The 21,807-nt window shown below is 39.0% G+C and overlaps 1 protein-coding gene across 1 annotated transcript in view; it reads right to left on the bottom strand.

Annotated features, from left to right (window-relative positions):
* IL31RA (interleukin 31 receptor A) overlaps positions 1-21,807 on the bottom strand; it is a 69,319-nt gene that overhangs the window by 23,431 nt on the left and 24,081 nt on the right. Inside the window, exons 3-7 of the mRNA XM_029941207.1 lie at positions 19,400-19,517; positions 16,181-16,362; positions 13,695-13,846; positions 8,440-8,605; positions 1,244-1,323 (exon numbers count right to left, since the gene is read on the bottom strand). Of these exons, the coding sequence (XP_029797067.1) occupies positions 1,244-1,323; positions 8,440-8,605; positions 13,695-13,846; positions 16,181-16,362; positions 19,400-19,517 (698 nt within the window). The remainder of the gene's footprint in view (positions 1-1,243; positions 1,324-8,439; positions 8,606-13,694; positions 13,847-16,180; positions 16,363-19,399; positions 19,518-21,807) is intronic.

The raw sequence follows: 21,807 nt of genomic DNA, 5'->3' as shown, positions 1-21,807 counted from the left end.
CTCAGAGTTGTGCAATCATTACCACCATTCAGTTTGTTAACCAACTTTAATTCTTAGAAAACTCTCCTACTGGGGTAAAAGACCAGTCTCCAACTGAGGAGGAGGAGAAAGATGTTGAAGTCCATTTCATCTATTTCACATGTTGGCCTACTTGGCCCAACACTGTGTGGTTGACCACATGTGGAAATGGGCCACCGTTTGCTTTCCTTCCCCAAAAACATGTTGACAGAGTGGTCTGTTGCCACACTTAACCACTGAGAAACAAACCAGGACATCTAGGATTGATTCTCAAAGACTTCCCAGTGGCACTGGTTGTGCCCTCCCTGGCCTATTGCCTCTACAACCTGAGGGTGCCCCACGGCCCTGGACTGTGAAGGGGGCAGGGAAACATGAAGGATGCTTCAGTCCTTACATAACTGGCAGTAGAACATCATTTGGTAAAGCAGGTGATTTCTCCATTTTCAGAAGTATTTTAAACTTGCCTGGACTTGAGCAAGCATGAAATAAGATGACAACTATTCCCTGAGAACTCTGGACACTATTCAACAGTTCTGACATTTCACTGCTCTGTTCTCTTTTTTCTCCCTACTAACCCCCCAGACTTTTCTCTCTTGGTTCCCGGCTGCATTTTTTGTTTGGTTTTTTTTTTCTATTTACCCATATCCTTTCCTGTTTATTCCCTCTTCCCTCCTTTTCTGTCCTTTTCCCTACTTTCTCTTTTCTTTATTTCTCCTCTTTTCAGCATGCTGCCCCCACCTTCTCCTTCATTCCTCAATCCCAGGCCTCCATCCTTGGAAGGCCCGTACTTTGTCCTTGCACATCGCTGTACCTGACTTCAAAGGGACACACATGCAATATATGCTTTCAATAGCCTGAGAACACATTAGTGAGCTGATTCCAAGTCAGTGCTTCTCTCCAATGTGGGGATAGGTGCTACGCAATTTTATACTGCCTTCTAGTGAGACTACAGAAGGTTAAGGTGCCTCTTGCACTTGCATTTTGTACCTGTCTTACGTGTTGATGTTTCAGGGCAAGGAAGATAGGATGCAGGGTCTGCAATGTACATTTAAGCCATCTATAAGATGACCTAGAAGGCTTTGTGAGCTGGGAAACCATTGTGAGATTTGGGGCATTATAAAGTCTCTAGGAAAGGAAATTCAGGAGATAAAAGTTCAAGATTACAGTTCTTGGAGGTATAAAAGACCAAGGGTTTTAGACAGAAAAAACAACATAAGGAAGTCACCTTCCACATCAACCACACTAGCCTTCTTCCATCTACCGTGGCAGGTCTCAGGACTCTCCACAGATCCAAGCCATATGGAGCTGTAAGGAAACAAGAGTGAGGTGCTCAACACATGACTGAAGGAAGTTGCAACAGAAAATGGTGAGATTAGCTGCACTGCCTGTCAGAAATGCAGTTGGAAAGCATCTGCTGGAGGAGCCAGTAAGAGAAAGGTGGTTGGTGGAGGGATGGCAGCATTGCACAACCAATGATGCCTTATTTTGTGGCCAAAGGATTGGGATCAACCAACAGTAAAAACTAAAACTGCTCTTGATTCTAGTGACTTAATTTAAAGTAAAAGAAAAGTACAACAGGCCCTATTATAATATTATTTGTCATTGAAATCTAGAATGAAGTGTAACAGCTCATGTCCTCTCATATATAACATCTACATACCTTACAGCCTGGAATGACAGATAACTGACAAGAAGATACATACATAGGGGCACCTGGATGGCTCAGTCAGTTAAGCATCTGACTCTCATTTTCGGCTCAGGTCATGATGTCAGGGTCTCTTGAGTTGGAGCCCCACATCAGTCTCTGCACTGGCAATGTGGAGCCTCCTTGGGATTCTCTCTCTCTCTCTCTCTCTCTCTCTCTCTGTCTCTGTCTCTCTTCCTCCCTCCCTCCCTCCCCCCCCTCCCCACGGTCTCTGTGTCTCTCAAATCAATATATTTTTTAAAGTATTTTTAAATGAGACATATATATTATATACACTATTATATATATTATATGGGAGTGGGGATGAGAGAGAGAGAATGAAAGATCTACTCCCCAAAATGATGAAACTGTATACTTAAAATGTTATAAAATCTAAGAAATAACTGAAGAAGAAAGGGACAGAGAAATAATATTTACTAGATCATTCCCTTGAGCTTTAAATTGAATGCTGATCTTCATGGCAGAAAAAAGGTAAAAGGACCATATTGAATTGTATATTTCTCATAGCCTGATGAAAAACAAACATATGAGGGGGTAACTATTTCTGGTTATGGATACTCAATTAACAAATGGAATTTATCATATGGATCCTCTCAAAAAGACACAGGGTAACATAAAGGCCAATGTGTGCAATCACAGTTGAGCAAAAATAGAGAAATATGGCATGTGTATCTTTCTCATATTTATCTTCCATAAAATGCAAGGGCACAATGTTAAACCTGATTCATACACTTCTGCAGGGAATAACATAATCCAAGCAACACAGTTTAAGTGTATTAGCTTTGGATGATCTAACCACATAGGGATAATTTCAAAGTGCTGAGTGTCTGATTTAAGAATGACCTACACACCTTTAGCCATGAGAAGAGAACTGTCCCCAAAACTATTGGATTCTAACTTGGAGAGGAAATGAAATGTATCTAATTGAAGATGCAGTTGATGAACTCTCAATTTTTTCTTGAGGAAACCACATCGCTGAAGATATTGTAAGTAGGTCTGCAAAGAATGGGATCAACCACTCAGGCTAAGATCTAAACTATATTAGTGCTGACAGACCATTTTCAGGTATCTGAAATCACACTTCAGCTGACTGTGTATCTTAAAGTGAAATCACTGAACTCGAACTGAAGACAACCTCATAATGTAGAAGAATGAACCAAAGGGCAATTGAGTCAATAACCCATCTTGTCATCAATGGAGAGTCACAGTTCTACAACTACTTCTGCAGAAGTTAAAATATGGGTAAAAGAGTCTGTTAGGTCCCAATCTTGATGAGATCTACGTAATTCTATGTATGTTGCATATCAGGAAATTGGAACTATTTAGACCTTAAACATGACTTCATTTGTGCTCCGCTAAGACATTGCCTTACTGTCTTACAAGCTCTATCAGATGTTTTTGGATTTCCCAGAGAAATCAATATCCTTCAATATCAACTTTTCAAATCAATTCTTCAATAAAGAATCAGAAGACACACAGCCAATACTCAAAGTTCTCGGACAGGGAACAAGAAGGCTGGTTTCAAGTTGTCTAAAAGCCAATGAGATGTGAGCAGAGGCGGAGCTCAAGTTCAGAGTCAGTTAACCAACTGAGCCAACCAACAGCCCCATAAGCTGATTATTAAATAATCAATCATTCCAGGCACTTGGTTAAAAATATGAGTGAAATTCTTCTTAGAGATATTCCATTTAGTTTAGATTTAGTTGTAGTAGGAGGTGATAGAATGTCGGGGCCGCCAAGTTTTCTGTCTGCCTCAGGGAAGGATTATCACTCCGTGGAGTGAGCCAGTAAACAAGATTTGCATCTGGAGGCTGGAGATTGCCATTTCCTGGTCAAAATAACTTTTGGCGACTGTCTTGCTGAGCTAGACACGAGTGGCCAAGGCACACAAAAGATCAAAACCGTATTCAGTGTTAGTTCTCCATCCCCCAAGATTGCTGAGGCAAAGTCGGGGTGCTTCTTTGATATGCATTTGACTCTGTAGCCTGCCTAGGTCAGCTTGCCTTGTCTTCCCCCCTAAAGACTATATAAAGAACAGTTCTTTGAATAAACGCTCTCTTTTGCCTGATCGGAGAACCGTGAGTTCTGTCTTTACTCTTTGCGTCTCCCTCTCCTGCCCCCTTTTTCTCTCCCTCCCTCAGGAGAAGGACCCGCGACGATTCTCTGCCCTGCCCGTACGGCCTACGAAACAGGTACCGCCAATCGCCTGACTAGCGGCCCCGGCCATCGGGTTATGGCAAATTAATTTAATCAGGCATTTTCTCCTTTCACCGAGGCCACTATTTCCTATAGATAAAGTTCAAAGAGGAACAGTCTTCCTAATATAGACTTCCCACAGATGCAGCGTTTTATAAAACCAATACCTACGTAGCATGTAGATCTTCTACAATTAACAGCCAAGTTTCCATTCACCATGAGCTAGTAATGGACTTGCAGTAGAATCTAAGTTCCCAGAATTGGGGGCACCTGGATGATTCAGTTGATTAAGTGTCCAACTCTTGGTTTCAGCTCAGGTCACGATCAAAAGGCTTGTGAGGTTGAGCCGCACATTGCAGCCATGCTGATAGCATGGGGCCTGTTTGTGATTGTGTCTCTCTCCCTCTCTCTCTGCCCCTCTTCTGCTTGTGCTTTCTCTCTCTCAAAATAAATAAACTTTAAAAGAAGAAAAGTAATACTTCTGTACTCACAAAAGAGCAAAATTAAATTTTTCCAAATCCATCAAAATATCTACATATTCAAAAGGCATCAATTCTTTGGACCCATTAGCGACAATTCGATGCTATGTCGTTTCCATTACAATCTGGGAATACCTACAACCACCACCAATCAGACAATCAGACACTTCACACACTTACTGGTGCCCTTGCTGAAGACCAAAAATAAAAATGGTTAACTTTTGGGGTGTCTGTGTGATTCAGTCAGTAAAAAGCCTGACTCTTGATTTTGGCTCAGAAGATGATCCCACAAAATCGAGCCCTGAGTCAGGCTTTGTGTTGACAGTGTGGAACCTACTTGGGATTCTTTTTCTACCTCTCTCTGCCCTTTCCCCTGACCACTCAAAATAAATAAACCTTTAAAGGAAAAGAATAGTTAGCTTTTAGCAAGTGTCACTAAACTAAGCATTTAACCTAAATTATCTCATTTAATCTCTGAAGCCCTGTAATTAGGTCCAGCAGTATTATTATGTCCATTTCTGAAATACAGAGAAGCAAAACTTATAACTTTGGGCAGTGTTATAAACTGTTAGGTAATAAAGCCAGTATCAAAATATAATTATATCTGTGTCATGTAGTAGAAATTAGGATTTGCTGGGGGTTGCTTGTGCATTTCATCAGTTTTCTCTGGGATCCTTTAAAAATGAAGAAAAACAAAACCAAAAGTTCTATAGTCATGACTGTGATGTATAAGTGTTGGTTTGATTCAATTAGTCAAAGGCAGAGAACACCAGGATATAGTGTTCTTCTAATTAATAATAGCCAAAGTAGCTGAAATAATAAATCAGCTGAAATGGTAAATCTGGTTTTTGGCAACAAAACAAGTAGATGAAATGGACAATAGACAGTTGGCTGGGCTTTCATGAGCTAACTTAAGACACGAGCCATAATGGTACAAGGAGGTCACTGGAGAAAAGACCACAAGCTACAGAGAGGAGAAGGGCAGGACAAAACATGAAGTGGAACTTAATCCCCCAGACTACCTCCCAAAGGCAAGGAGGCTTTGCTCAAGGATAGTGCATGCATTGCGTTTTAATTTTTTAAAAGGGAGAGTTCAGTTAAGACAGACAACAACTGAGTACTCCAACATTTATAAGCAATGAGCCATTTTCTGCTGTGCAATTTACATGCTGTTTGATATTTGTAAACTATTCTATTTGTATTCATTGACACTTTGAGGTGATGTCTGTAAAGTGTAAATGTGTTCCCAAATATTGTTATGTAATTTTAATCAAAAGTTACACTAGATCCACAATGTGACTAGTTTGTTTTAGTTGTATCTGTATTATTATTTATGTAGAATTTATAGAGCCCTTAAAATTTGTAAGGCACTGTTCTAATTACTTAAAGACAGATGACTTGGGCTTTTCTATGACTTTTTCTTGTGCTGCTATAGCCTGGCATAGAAGACTAGACGTCTGAACGGCCTAGAAGAATGGAAGCTTAGGGTGACAAGAGCTTTCAGAAGTCATCTAGTACAATTTCCCATGTGCTGCATGAACCCCTGTTGTATAACCATATCCACCTAGGGGTAGTTCAGACTAAGCATGAACATCTCCAGTTGGGGCCACATAATTCAGAACACTGGATTATTTCCAGACATCTGACCATATCTGGAATGTGCGAAACACCTATTAATACCAATTTGTTCTTGTAAGGATGCAGGTCTGATCCGGCCCTCACCACCGGGCCGTCCCAACCTTCCTGGAGCCGGTCGCTGGCGCACCTCCGTGGTGGAGATGCCACGGCGGGGCGGCAGTGGGGGGGGTGGGGGCGTTCCCCCGCTGGCAGCAGGTCCGATCCAGCCTTCCCCTTTACTTAAAGGGGAAGGTGCCAGCTTTTCCTGAAAGGGCGCGCATTAAGGAGGGACAACTCCTGCAGCGCCCAATGGGGGAGGCCGGCAGATACCTTTGACCTTTCTAGAGGCGGGCCTAGTCACGCCCCACGTGGGGCGTCCTGGGCCCACTCTGATTGGTCAATACTCCAACTATTGTGATTGGCTCCCACAACTGCCAGTATTGATGGGGGGCAGGGATTGGATCACTGTACACCTGTCATCATTTCCTGTAACGCCCCCTCCCAAAGGTATAAAAGGCCCTGCCCTGCCTTTGTTCAGGGCTCTCTCCACGTGGCCAGTGGGTTGGCAGGAGACTGTGAGCCCGAGCTTAAGCTTGTAATAAAGGCCCTTTGCTTTTGCAGGCGTGACTCGGTCTCCCTAGCAGTCTCTGGTGTTTGTTTTGGGGTGATTTGGGGCGATTTTAAAAACTTGGGCACAACATTCTCATAGGAAATTCAACCAAGTTCTATAGGAATAAATTATTGTCATATGAACCACTGAGCACAGAAATTGACTGCAGATGTTATCTGAGACCAGTGTGGTACTTGGCTGTAAAAGTAAATAAGAAGGGCCTGAATCATGGCCTGGTATGAGGTTGTGGGAAATTTAGGGTCTAGAACCCATGTGTCTTACAAAAATTAATGAGAGTAAAGCCCCAGAAGGTTATAGAAGGATCCACATTTTGGATTTCTTCTCCTTATTTCAAACGAAGATGTATGAACATCACCAAATATTCATCTAGTCATTCTTTCATTCATTCATCATTTATTGTGTTAGACTAAAAAACAGGCCCCAAAGACCAAAGTCCTAATCCTTGCAGTTGGTAAATGTTAACTGATATAGCCAAAGGGTCTTTCAGATATGATTAAGTTGGGATCTTGAGTTGGGAAGATTATCCTGGATTACGCAGGTTGGCCCTAAATGTTTTCACAAAGGTCATTAGAAGAGTGAGACACAGATCTGACACAGAAGAGGAGAAAAAAGTAATGTAATGATGGAAACAGAGATTAGAGTGATGTTTAGTATTATGGGGGAAGGGGCCACCAACCAAGGAATGGAGGCCACCATGAGAAGCTGGAAAAGGTGTAAAAAACAAACAAACAAACAAACAAAAAAAACCATATTCTACCCTCAGAGTCTCCAAAAAGAAACAACCCTGCCCACACCTTGACTCTACTCCAGCAAAACTGATTCTGGACCTCTGACCTCCAGAACTATAAGAGAAAAAATTGTGTTGTTTTAAGTCACTAAATTTGTGCTGATTTGTTATAGTGGCCAAAGGAAACCGATACATTCATCAAATATTTATTGACTATCTACTGCAGAACAGGCACTGGCAAGATTCTTGATTTATTAAGAATGGTAACACATGCTAAGTAACCTTAAGAAATTTACTAATAATTCTGAAACTAAGCTCATTCACCTCCAAAGGGGGGTGATTCCATATACTTTATAGGGCTTTGGATTAATAAAAATAGTAGAAACCCTGGCATTTATTGAATATTTACTATGAGATAATAATATTATTTCATTTTTAAAATAACACTAAAATGTAGGTACTACTTTTAACTCGATTTTATAAGTAATATTCCATTATGGAAAAGGGGAATAAATAGTGAGAAAACTGAGGCTTAGGGATTAGGAATATAGGCCCAAATCACTACATAGCCAAGCTGCAATCTCAGCCAAGCCCATCGACTTAAAGTACTGTTCTGAATGACCATCCTGACTCATAGTAAGCACTCAATCACTGTACAGTCCCTTTCTCTTTCTCTCTCATGGTCATTAAGAATCTGACCTTTTTCACCCCTCAATAATTATACCTTTTTTAACTTTTTAGTGGTAGGTGCATGGTTTACAATATATATCTTTAGTTTATCATAGGATACCTTTAAATAGTATTATGCCACTTCATTTACAGTGTGAGAACTTAGTAAGAGTAGTAAAGATGTGACCTTTGGCCTTTGGGGCAAAAAGATGCTAACTCAGACCATATGAGGAGGGCTGGCTTGTCCTGTGGAAAGGGAATGTACAGATTCTCCACACTCTAGGACTGTTAGATTTCTTGACTCCCAAGTACAACACTTGACAAAACCCAGTAATGTTAGGCCCAGGCCACTTTAAACCAGGACAGGCAGAAAAGGAATTGCAAGGGACCAACTTGCCTTCTTCCTCAGTTGTTCCCATTTTTTCTTGGCTCCAACCACTCCAGAACATGGACTCCTTAGTGGCACATCGCAGAGCTACAACATACTCTGTAAAAGCCTGCAGCCCTGTGAGGTTGTAGGTTTCATCTCTATCAGTATCTTCTTTGGTGAAGTTGACTTCCTTCTAAAAGACAAAGACGACTCTGAGCTGGATGGGAGATCACCTGCTATCTTTCCATTTTTCTTCTTCACACCTCCAACTCTCTCTTACCTCTTTAGAACATGTAGCATTATATCTCAGTTTTCAGAAAATATTATTTTCATAACTAAACCACACACATGCCTAGGGATTACTTACACCTAAATAGATGTGAGTCACCCTGTGAACCACCACCCTCCGCATTTTCCGTCTCTAAGATTATAAGGCAGAGATTCATGTTCCTCACCCCAGGCTGATGTGAGTGTGCAGAGTCTTGTTCTGGAAAACACAAGGTGAAGGCATGGGACCTGGGGCAAGCTGGGCCTCAGTGTAAACACTGCAAGTGACTCCAATACCTATATATAAGACCTCATAGAACAGTAGGTAACAGAGACCTTACAGGCATTAGGTTCAACCTCATGTCATGGACAAGAGTCCAAAAAATTAAGCTTCTGTACTTCAGTGTTTGTTATGGGCAGCACTGGGATCAGAACACAACATTCCTGACTCCTACATGCTTCCCCTTTACCCAGATCTTCCATTGCAAATTACTGCTCTTTGGGTAACCCGTAGGGCTACTAAGGATCTCAGTAGCCCAGATGCATAAATTCATTTTGACATTCTGTGGGGAAGTGGAGGGGGAGAGGTAAATAAATCAATTCTTTCTAGACCTCAGTTATCTCATTAGTAAAATGAGCAATTTGATTTATATAATCTCTAAAGTCCCTTATGGACCCAGCTCTCCAAAAGACACTAAAAATCAGCTATTTATTTTTGAGCATGGTCACTGTTGTTGCAATATGAACTTTTAGCTGTTTGTTTATATGAATTTACTTTGGGTTGGTTAATAAACTGCACTGACAGACATGTCTATTTTGTGAGTATGCACACTAGTCCCCTAAAACTCTGTGAGAGAAGAAAGTCTTGGTATTTCCTATGTGTATATAACAACTGTGAAAATAACTACATAACTACAGGCCTACAGGAAATTGAACAAAATGAGAATGTATGTTTGTGGCAAAAAGCTCAGCATCCCAGCTGCAGATGGAAACTTCTGATCTCTGAACCCAGTAAGACAGTGTTGGGAAAAGTATGTAGGAACCATAGGTGAGGGCAGTTTCATTATTGAATCCAAAGCTCCTTGGGCGCCCTCCTCTAACAGTTCCTGGAGATGTTGCAATGGCAGAATAGGGTCACGGGGACAATTCCACATTTCGGAGAAAGTAGCCCCCCAATTTGGCTTAGTTATGGGCTCAGTTGGGACCATACTAAGACCTTTTGAAGACAGAAAAACACATGGTACCTTCCATACACAAATCAAAAATAAGATAAAAATAAAATCTTTATTAATCCACAAAGAAGTCTAATAAAGTTTTTTTCCCTTTTATACTCTTTAAATATGTAATTTTCTTTTAAAAACAATCTTTCAAAATTTTCTTCCTGCCTTGCTGGTACCCTCACGCTCATGCTTGGTCTACATGCTGGGGCTCCTCACATTCATGTTCAGAAAGCTCTGCCTAGTGTAACTAGCCAAGCATGTTCTTTTCAGCACTATCCCCAGAGGGAGAAGGAAAAAAAAAATTGCTCAGTCTTTCAAACTGTGTATCTGCCCGAAAGGCTTCTTTTAGTTTGGATTTTTGTCCAGGCAAGTACCTGTGGCCCTCACAGGGTCCAGGACCAACTTATCCTCCATATATAGACTTAACTAAGGCTTCCCCAACTCAACACAAAGGACTCCTACAAAACACTAATTAACTTCATTAGGTTTATTTCTAACAATCTATGCTTTGTGCCAAATCCTAGCTCACCCAAAGTGTTTATGTTTTAAAAGATGAGTCAGAAGTGTTGGTGCAAAGCCTAAATCAAACTTTTAAAACATTTTTGAGATCCTTTGGCAGAATGCTCACACAGCTCCATTTTATAAAGGTGGAAACTGCTTAGACTTGGCAACAGGAAGATGGTCTGGAGGTTGCTAAAATATGGTCAAGTGAGTGGAAACTTGGGAGTCAGAAGCCTTGGGCTCAGGTTTGCAACTTACAAACTCTGGGATCTTGGACAGGTGATTTAAGCTCTGTACATCATGATTTCCTAATCTGTACAAATAAGAATAGTGATGCCTCATTTATAAGATATATACAGAGATTAAATCGTCTGAAGTATAAGAAAGCACTTTGCAACACTTACAGGATCATACAAACATAAGTCTTGCTATAGGACATATTGGGATTTTTTTTTTTACATTCCTAATGCAGAGAGGACTTTAAATGACTGTGTTGAGTTAAGTGTGGTAACAGAAGAGGGGCCCCTAGCTCAGGTTCTCAGAAGGAAATATGTCAGAACAGAGTTCTGAGACATAAATGAGTTTTGCAAAGTTTGGTAAGGGAGTAGAGAAACAAAAGCAAAGACACACAATAGTGAAACAACATGATGCAAGGGAAAGTAGCAATCCAGAACTAGTAGTAGTGAGTCAAGGGCAGGATGAAAAACGAAGTTGGAGGGCGTGATAGAGTCCAGATTTGGGAAGATTTGGACCTTTTTCTATAGAAAAGTTGGGTTGGTGTAATTGGGTTTAGAAATGATTGCATTTGAATGCTGAAAGGAGAGAGATACTGCACGTTCCACTTTCCTTCCCCTTTCCTTCAGCAGAGCAGGAGAAAGGACCTCTTAGTTCAAGAACTGGATGGAATAAATCAAAGATGAGTGGAGATGCAGGTCAGTTTGTCAAAGAGGTGGGGTACAGGATGCTGAAATCTGGAGTAGTTTACACCTGCTTCCCTCATTTAGTGTCCTATATGGCTTAGTCATTTTCCAGAGGAACAGAGATCCTGGTTTATTTTACTTATTGAATCCTATCTCAATGGCCACAAGACTCTGGGCTCAGACAAACAGAATAAATCAAGGGTCACTAGGTAGTACTAATTCCTAGAAATTCCTCAGGTTTACTTAGACCATAACTGGTGGTCTGGAGGAAGATGAACTTATGTTGTGTCAGGAACTACCTTGCTGAGGGGTTCTCTTCTGGGTTCCAGAAACTATAAATCAATGAGCCTTGTGGTACATGTAGTCGGGTACTAGGAGAATGGCTCCAGAGCTGCCTTAGAAAGAAAGCCAAGAGAAAGAATGAACATCATTATTTCTCTTTCTTAAACACATAATAAGTGAAACTTTACCAACTTCCTTTTCTTAAAGATTTCTAGATTAGGAGAGGATTCAATAATAAAGTATCTATGAATTTCAGCAAAGGAAATAGATGGACAAGACAGAAAGAGTAGGCTGGATGATTACGATAGTAATTAGGTATATTCATAGAAACCTAGTAAATGACCACAAAGAAAAAAAGGTTCTCGTCTCTAAATAGTCTCTAATAGTTTACTACCACAGGCTCTGACAAAGTCACTATTTTTATTAATGATTCGATAAAGATACAGAAGTAAAAGTAATCAAATCCGAGCATACTGAAAAGTCAGAAAGTTAAAAGTTAATTGTAAGTCTTTGGTGATAGAATTAAGATTTCATGGGCCAAAATACTGCATGAGAGCAACCTGAAGAAATACAATAGAAATAAAACACTCCCACTTATCTTAAAAGCCAACAAATTTTAAGATAGTGGACATGTGTTTTACTAGAAAATCTTGTGTGGGGAAATACGTATTAAATATTTAACTGATTTAATTGGTTAGGAGCTGATTAAGAGTTAACAATATGTAGTGGTTACAGGGGCACCTGGGTGGCCCAGTTGGTTATGTGTCCAACTTTGACTCAGGTCATGATCTCGCAATTTATGAATTCGAGCCCCCATCTGGCTCTGTGCTGTTAGCTCAGAGGCTGAAGCCTGCTTCCGACTCTGTGTCTCCCTCTCTGGCTCTCCCCTAGTCACACTCCCACGCTCTCTCTCTCTCAAAAATAAATAAACATTAAAAAAATATATGTAGTGGTTACAAAAAAAAGTTGGTATAGTTTCAGGTTGCAATGATGGAAATAGGAGAACATCCTTTAAACTTTGAGGTAAGAAAAGATTTCATAACATAAAAAAGACTTTAAATGTAAAAGAAAGGTTGGTAACATTTGATAATGTTAAAAATTAAGACGTTATGCTCCTCCAAAGTCACCATTAAGACAGTGAAAGGCAAACCACATAGTGAGAAATGTCTGCAACACACCTAACAGATTTAAAAAAACTCACAAATAAAATGTATAAGAAACTCCTACAAGTCAATTTAAAATTCAGACCACCCACTAGAAAAAAATGTGCAAAAGTCTTAAATGAATACTTTACAAAGAAGGATTCCAAACAGCCAAAAAACACATGGAAAGGTTTACAACCTCATTAAAAGTCAGGTACATGCAAATTAAAGCCATGATTCCATTGTGTTCATATAAATAAACTCCAGCATTACATAACATAGATGAATCTTAAAAGTACAATACTGAAAGAAGCCAAATGTTTTTTTAAAAATACAAAATGTATGGATTTCTATTACATAATGTCTCAAACTATGTTGTTCAGAGATGCAGGTTTAAAAGGTAAACTCATAATAAAAAGCAAAGAAGTATTTACCGTGAAAATCAAGATAATGGCTTGAAGGCAATGTGGAGGTTCTCATCAGGAAAGGATAAGCAGGGGACCTTGGCATGCTTTGACCTCACTGGTTTTAACATGAGTGCTGACTTAATAATAATTTACTAAATTCAACAGCTATAGTTTGTTCATTTTTCTACATACAAGTTATATGTTACAATTTCATAAACAGTTGGAAAAATAAAAAAGGAAATAGGCAAGCCACAGGATCTCTGGCCACCAATACAGCTATACACAAACCAGAGCAGAAAGTAAAAGCAAATTTCTTACTCTTTAACATGCTCCTGTGCTTTGAATGCAAGATGCCTATAGTGAAATGTTTGTCCAATCTAAAAGGCCCAAGTGGGAAACTAGGAAGAGAAATACTCATTATGCTCTGCCTTCTATTTTTAAGGTAGAAAGTTGAAAAAAAATTACTCCCAGTCAGAAAAAAAGGTTACCAATCATTCCCTTCTTTGGGCCCTCTAATAGAAACATTGTAATGGGATCACTTACGCAGTAGGCACTATTAACTGTTCTGAATCGAAGTGTGTATTTTAAAGCAGACGAAACAGGAGCCAACACAGGCCTTATCCATTTTATTTGAACCATTCGTTTGACGCCCAAAACTGGTTTCACGCTGAAAATCTCAGGTGGTTCAATTTTCACTGAAAATAAAAATGACAAATTTCTTACATTTGCAAAAAGATCAGAAGGTCCTAAGAGCATCCACCTAAATTTGGAAAAAGGGAAAGGAGAGGGGTGCCTGGGTGGTTCAGTTGGTTAATCGTCTGACTTTGGCTCAGGTCACTGTTTTGTGGTTTGCAGGTCTGAAAGCCTGCATAGGGCTCTAGGACAACAGCTCAGAGCCCAGAGCCTGCTTCAGAATCTGTGTCTCCCTCTCTCTGCTCCCCCCACAACTTGCACTCTGTCTCTCTCTCAAAAACAAATAATAAACACTAAAAAACAAAAATAAAAATAAAAATTTAAAAGTAGAAAAGAAATGAAAGTGCATATTTTGTAACCTGCTATATGCAGATGACATTAGGAAGACAGTGCAAAAAGAATGCTGCCATCCCTGCTTCTCCCACCCCCACCCCCAACAAAAAAAGGAATGGCTACTAAGGAGAGGACACATTCCTATGATTTTTCTGCAAATGCACGCTTTACTGATTGGGTCAGATCTTATGCCAAGAAGTAAGGAGGTAAAAAGAAGAGACTATATAACCAGAAAATGGGCCATTTACCTACCTTATCTACTCTCCACTCCCCTCAACCTCTCTTTCCTTGACCCCTAGAAGTGTCCAATAGAAAGCATCTCTCATTTCCCTTGAATACTACAAACAGTCTCACCCTAAGTCTCTCTCTCTCTGAAGACATGTAATTTTTTTTCTGCTTTTAAAAGTAGCATATGCTCATTCTAAAAAGTCTTTCTAATATAGAAAAAGACAAAGAAAAAGTTGAAATCATCATAATGTCATCAATCCCAGAGATAGCCATTATAACATTCTGGTATATTTCCAGGCTTTTTTCTATGTAAGTATTTGTATATTTTTAAGCAAATGTGCTATTTTGCTAAATGCTTCCATTAAAAATTCTTCCAAAGAATGACTTTAATAAGGTTGTATGATATAAAATTAATATACAGAAATCTGCCGCATTTCTATACACAAGTAATGAAGGAGGAGAAAAAGAAATTAAGAAAACAGTCCCACTTACACTTGTATCAAAAAGAATAAAATGCCTTGGAATAAATTTAAACAAGGACAGGAAGGCCTGTACTCTGAAAACTGTAAGACATTAATAAAAGAAATTGAAGACAACACAAATGGAAAGATATACTATGCCCATGGACTGGAAGAATTAAAATTTTTTAAGTGTCTATACCACCCAAAACAATTTACAGATTCAGTACAATCTCTATCAAAATAACAACATTTCCACAAAATTATAAAAAATATAATACTAAAATATGTATGGAACCACAAAAAACCCCAAATAATGAAAGCAATCTTAAGAAACAAAAATAAAGCTGAAGGTATCACAATCCAAGATTTCAAGCTATAAATACTACAAAGCAATAGGAAACAAAGCAGGATGGTGCTGACATAAAAACAGACACAGAGATGAGTGGAACAGGATTAAGAGTCCAGAAAATAACATAGTCTTATATCATCAATTAATATCAAACATCGGAAACAAGAATATACAATGGGTATAAAACAGTTTTTTCAATAAATGATGTTAAGAAAACTTGATGGCTATATGTAAAAGAATGAAACTGAACCACTTTCTCATACCAGCAACAAAAATAAACTCAAAATGGAGTCAAGACTTAAATGTGAGACCTGAAACCATAAAACTCCTAAAGAAAATATAGTCTGCAATCTTTTGGACATCAGCCTTAGCAACATTTTTCTGGATAGGTCTCCTCAGGCAAGTAAAACAAAACCAAGTAAAACAAAACCAAAAATATACTATTGGGACCTCATCAAAATAAAAAGCTTTTACACAGTAAAGGAAATCATAAGTAAAATTAATAGGAAATTTACTGAATGGGAAAAGGTATCTGCAAATGATACATTCAATAAGGGGTTAAAGTCCAAAACATATAAAGAACTCATACAATTTAACATGAAGAAAACCACAGTTTGAATTTAAAAATGGGCAGAGGACCTGAATAGACATTTTCCAAAGACAAAGAGATAGCTAAGAAATACATGTAGAGATGCTCAACATCACTAATAATCAGAGAAAAACTACAATAAAATATCACCTCATACCAGTCACAATGGCTAGTATCAAAAAGACAACAAATACTAAGCCCTGATAAAGATGTGGAGAATAAGGAACCGTTAGGCAAACTCATAACCCTTTGGTATATTCATAACATATATGTACTATATCCTTGAGCTTTGAGTCTACTTTTGTGTATCTCTTTCAAGAAAAAAAAGGGGTATCTTTTAATAAAGGAGTATATAAGAATAAAAAATGATACTCACTTATGGCATCTAAGCTCCAATGTGTTATATCAGATTTAATTATACCATCTGCATTTTGAGCTTCCACTTGAATGGTGTAATTATCTGGGTTTGTTATCGTTGGAGGAAAAAAGGTGCAAGAAGCATGATTTCCTCTTGTAGAATTATCACTTGGACAGATATCACTTTTATCTCCATAAGAGCTTTGAAGGAAAAAGCAGTTCAACATGAATTTAGTACAGCAGTTTGGAAACAAAGCCATACTTAATATATTAAACATGTATTTATTAGTTTAACTCTGGGTGTCTCTTGAGGGCCATATCACTGAGGATACGGTGCCCCTCTCCGAATTCCTTCCTCATCACTTCCAAAGGAGTTCAAAGTTACCCACTTCTTGTCTGGCAATGAGTTATGGCAACTTCCCTGAAACTCTGTACATCCATCAAAAACTACACTTGTAATGCATTTCCTATTGGTAAGAAATACTGAATAGGCCCCTGAAAACCCCAAATTCTAGTCTTGAGAAGTTATTCGAAAAAGAAAATTAAAATCAAAGAAGATTTATTTTAAAAAGTATGGTCGATACCTAAGTAGAATTTAAAATAGTTTCTAATACATCCATAGTTATTGAGATGGAAAGATGCCCATACGCTATTGGTGGTAAAAAAAAAAAAAAGATACATATTATATACAGAATAACCAAATTTATATAAATATATATATGTTTATATAACTATTCTGACAGATGTCTGGACAGGTCTTCAGCACGATGTAACGTTGTTACCTTTGGTGATGAAATTTCAAGCTATTTTTTTAAATTCTTTTTCAGATTGAATTTTTTACCACTGGCATATACTGTTTCATAAAACTCATTAAAATTACTTTCCTATATAGATAGATAACTTAAATCCTATCAGACTATAACTTAATGAAGACAAGTACAAAGACTGATAGGAATCAGATGGGTAAGTATAGCCATAGTCCAACAGCTCTAGGGGTTACGTAGGAATTGAAGTAAGCAAAGAACAGAAAATGCTCCACCCCAAGGTGCCAATGTTGGCTGGGGCTGGGAGCAAAGGAGTAGAGCTCGGATGTATAGAATCATGGAATTTTGAAAGGAGAAAGTACTTTAAAGTTTTTCTATAGTTGTACAGTGCTGAAAATGGCCTCCCAAGTAATGTTGAGTCATGGTTACAAATACAAACTCTGGAAACAAATCAGGTTTGAATCCTGTGCCTTGGGCAAGTTTTCTAACTTCTCCTTGCCTGAGTTTTCCTATCTCTAAACTGAGAATAGTACTATACCTAAAGTGTAGCACTGTTATGAGGATAAAATGAGCTAACACACATAAAGTGCTTTTAAAATGTCAGCCACTTATTCTAAAGGTGAGATGTTACCATCATTGTTACTACTACTATTACTGTAGTTGAATACTTTTGCATTTATTCATACTGTGACTTTGGAGACATACCCTTTTCTTTCCTTCCCTGAATCTTTAAAGCTCCTTCACATCTCAGTTCAAAAGTCACTACCTCCATAAAGGCATCCCAAATCCTCTTATTATTCCACAGGGAAAAATCCATTCCTATTATTTCTGAGCATCAGTAAAGTTTTTTCTTCACACCACTGACCCATCGTCATCCACTCCCAGAGTTGACTATCCACAAAAAACCTTCCCATTCCACCTAGAAGAGAGATTCTTGGTGATAAACTTAAAAAGGTACAAGGCAGCCTGGGATTCTTGGAGAGTCCAGCAGGCCTGACGCCATGGACAGAGGCTGTACACAGGCCTCAGGACCCAGGCGTTTCCACCTTCTACATGACCAGCTAGTGAACATAATGACAATCTGTAGGGAGTGATGGAAGGAGGTGGCAGGAGAGTGACTCCGTACAACAAAAAAAATAGGAGTACACTTATTGAGGTTTCTAGATTTTCATCCTACTGATACTTTCTATTCAACAGTGGGCCTAGAACCAAAGTCTGGGAGAAGATAAGTCATTTGAACCATGGATTATTGGGTCTTTATCATTTTTATTTTCAGAAGCAGGGCTCAGCAAACTAGCCCTACAGGCCAAATATAGCCTACCTCCTATTCTTGATTGGCCCATAGGCTAAGAACAGGTTTTACATTGTTAAATGGTTGGGGAAAATATATAAAAAGAAAAATAATGTATAGTGTGTGAACAGTGTATAAAATTCAAGTTTCAGGGCCCATAAATAAGGTTTTACTAGACAATAGTGAAGTTCATTGGTTTACATATTGTCTATGGCAGCTTTCCTGTGACAGCAGTAGTGTTCAATAGTTTGAGAGAGATCTCTCCCCCTCTAAGCCTAAAATATTTACTATCTGTCCCTTTAGAGAAATAGTTTGCTGACCTCTGTTTTAGATCATCTCTCCAACATACTCATTGATATGAGTACTGCAAAGAATAGTGCTCGCTTTTTTCCATTTCTTCTACTGTAAAGCATGAGGTAGACTTCCCCTACAACACTAGTTACCAATTTCCAAGGAGTTCGGCGGCGGGGGGCGGGGGGGCGGAGAAGGAGTATAAATGAGATCTTGTACTTAAAAACAAAATGAAACAAAAACTTGGAACCACAGACCCTGTTTTTGGAATGGAAAAGACTTAAAGATCACCTTTCAATATTTCTCAACATGGGCTTCCTTTTTCTTAGGGGAACATGAAGAACATAAAAGGTTTCATGAACTATTTTTAAAATTAAAAAAAAAATCCCTGCATATACTTATTAAAACATCTAGCTTTTGGCTAGAATTATAATAAAAATTTTATGTTTTATTCTAACAGGAATAGGATAAAAAGGGATGCTTGAGGTAGTGAGAAATTAGGGAAGCACTGTACTGCCAGAAATCTGTTTAACAAGGATCACACAGCAAATTAGGGCAAATGTGCCTCTTAGTTCTGGGTTTATAACCCTACTTATTACATGGTATCCATGAAAAAGGAATAGTTTTATGACACATTCTGGAAAGAGGAAGAACATGGCTGAATATAGTAAGTAAGTGGGTTTTTCCACTCTGCTTCTACCTGGTGACTGCCCTGTCAGCATGGCTGCAAGCAGCCAAGATGCCCCCCAGCCACTGGAGGCATATGGGAGTCACCCAGAACTTGTAATGGGGAGAACATTTCGCTTCAAAGGTGACTTTAATCATGAGCAAACCAGGAGCCTCTGCCTCCTTCCCTTACTCCCACTGATAGCACATAAGCTCTGGTACTCACTAAGTTCTCTTCACTTTGTACCATGTGTAACTGTCTTCTTTCTCTGGACTCCAGGTGCAAGTAAAATTCTCCTCATAGTAGAAGACACAGGAGATGTTCTCAGGCTTAGCTGGTAGAACTAAATAAATAAATACATATACACATATATACACACACAAAATCATTTCATGAAACTAGGTGGATCAAAATTTGGACTGTTTGGTTAGTTGATACATAGTATATATTCTCCTAATCAAGGCCAAGGAGAGAATCTATCACCATCTGTTCAATTACTCCCCTTAAAGAACTAGATTTCTTAAAAAAAAAAAAAAAAAAAGCACGTTTTACATTCTTACTCAAAAGCAACATTTGAGAAGCAGAAATTATATTAAAACACCAGGAAATATAAAATGTTAGTGAAACGCTAACATATAAAATGTTAGTAAAGTATCAAATGATGAAACCAGCCTGGGGAACTGGGAAATGGGAGATCCGTGGGGAAGAGAAAAACACAATGTGTTCAACTATGCTAAACTTCAACTTTATGTATCAATAGTTTTTCACCAGATTACATTAATAGAGAAAATTTCTGAAATATTTTCATCTGTGTTTGCAGAGCTTATAAATCTTGCTCCTTGTAGTTTCTCACCCAAGAACACTTATCCTTCCATAGGGAAGGCAGATACCATCCAGAATACAGATCTAAACCCTGCAAAGGTCCAGAGATAGAATCCATGGGTACATGAACTTAAATGAGTTCTAGATTCTGCTCTAGATTCTGTATCTCCTCTCTCTCTGCCCCTCCCCCACTCACACTCTATCTGTCCCTCTCTCTCAAAAATAAACATTAAGGGTGCTTGGGTGGCTCAGTTAATTGAGCATCCGACTTTGGGTCAGGTCATGATCTCACAGTTTGTGAGTTCAAGCTCCTTGCCAGGCACAGTGTTGACAGCTCAGAGCCTGGAGCCTGCTTCTGATTCTATGTGTCCCTCTCTCTCTGCCTCTCCCCTGTTCATGATCTGTCTCTCTGTCTCTCAAAAATAAATAAATGTTAAAAATAAAAATAAACATTAAAATTTTTAAGAAACACACATATTACTGTCACAAATTTGTTTCCTTAATACTTTGATAACATCATTTCAGTATTCTTGAGTTTCTTTGTAATGATATGTATATTATTTATACACTTACAAATATTATTTTGAGAAATGGTCCAGAGGTTTCACCAAAAGACCAAGGGGTTAATCATAAACACTCATGCATGCACATATACACATACATAATTAAGAACTAAAGGTAATTTTAAACTAAGGGCATTGTTCAGTTCTGAGATTCAAACTAATTTCTTTCTGAGTCTTTGGTAAAACCATAGTCTTAAGAAGCAGGCATTTTTGAGAAAGACAGACAACTTAGGTTACCTTTACAGAGAAGAAAGATACAGCAAAAAGCTCAGATGTCAGTGTTCTTGGGGGAACAGTACAAACATGCAGATGGGGGCACCAGGTCAACAGGGCTGGTGATCTACTTCACCAGACAACCAGGCACAGCTGGGGGGGGCAGGGGGGCAGATCACAAGCCTTTAATCTAAAAGGAGCCTCATGTCCCACTCAGCATCAACTCCAGCATAATGCAGAACACTGCACTGGCAGAGTGTGGGCTGGGGTAGCTCTTAAGATAAGCTCCATACAGGCAAGTACAGCATGCAGGAATCCAGAAATCCCTGGTGCCTCAGGGTGGGGGGTGGGTATGGATGTGTGACACTGATCCAGGCCTAGGATTCAGATGAAGAGACTTCTGTGCACAGGGGACTTCAGGATCACAGGAAAGCAAATAGAACATGAACTTCAGGACTAAGTGCCAGTATAATGTCCCAAAGCCTAGGCAAAGCCAGCGATCTTGCAGCAGATAGCAGAGGAGGCATGAGACCAAAGCAGCAAGTCCAGAGAAGACCAGAAGGCAACACAAGATTTCTTACATGGATGCACAAGCCCTTGCCCAAGGCTCTGCAGTCATATAAACCCTACTCAGATAGTTAGATACCATCTTAAAGAGAAGTGGAAGAAAGGTAGGAACTCTCAAATATGGGCATTTATCCCAGACAGAGTGAATTAGCTAAAGGACTGTAAACCAGAAGAAACAGCCACTGTTAACAAGTAAAAGGGCTACCCAGCCCCTCTCCCCTTCCTCAACCTTGCCTGGCTTTCCAGGGGAGAAGGAACTTTTTAGCACTGATGAGAATGATTATAGACTATAAGGATATTACATTTTCTCTGTACACCTAATACTGTGTTTATTCCATCTCTGTCGAAAATACTACCTTCTAACAAAAAGGCAATGGTTAAGGATTCCAGAATGGAGAGCATTCACTGATCTGTTTAGGACTTTTACATCTGTATATATATTCATATATTTGTTCTATAAAATGAGCA

The sequence above is a fragment of the Suricata suricatta genome, chromosome 6 (genome assembly GCF_006229205.1).
Source record: "Suricata suricatta isolate VVHF042 chromosome 6, meerkat_22Aug2017_6uvM2_HiC, whole genome shotgun sequence".
In the NCBI taxonomy this organism is placed as follows: Eukaryota; Metazoa; Chordata; class Mammalia; order Carnivora; family Herpestidae; genus Suricata; species Suricata suricatta.
This window is presented reverse-complemented; position numbering and strand designations above follow the sequence as displayed.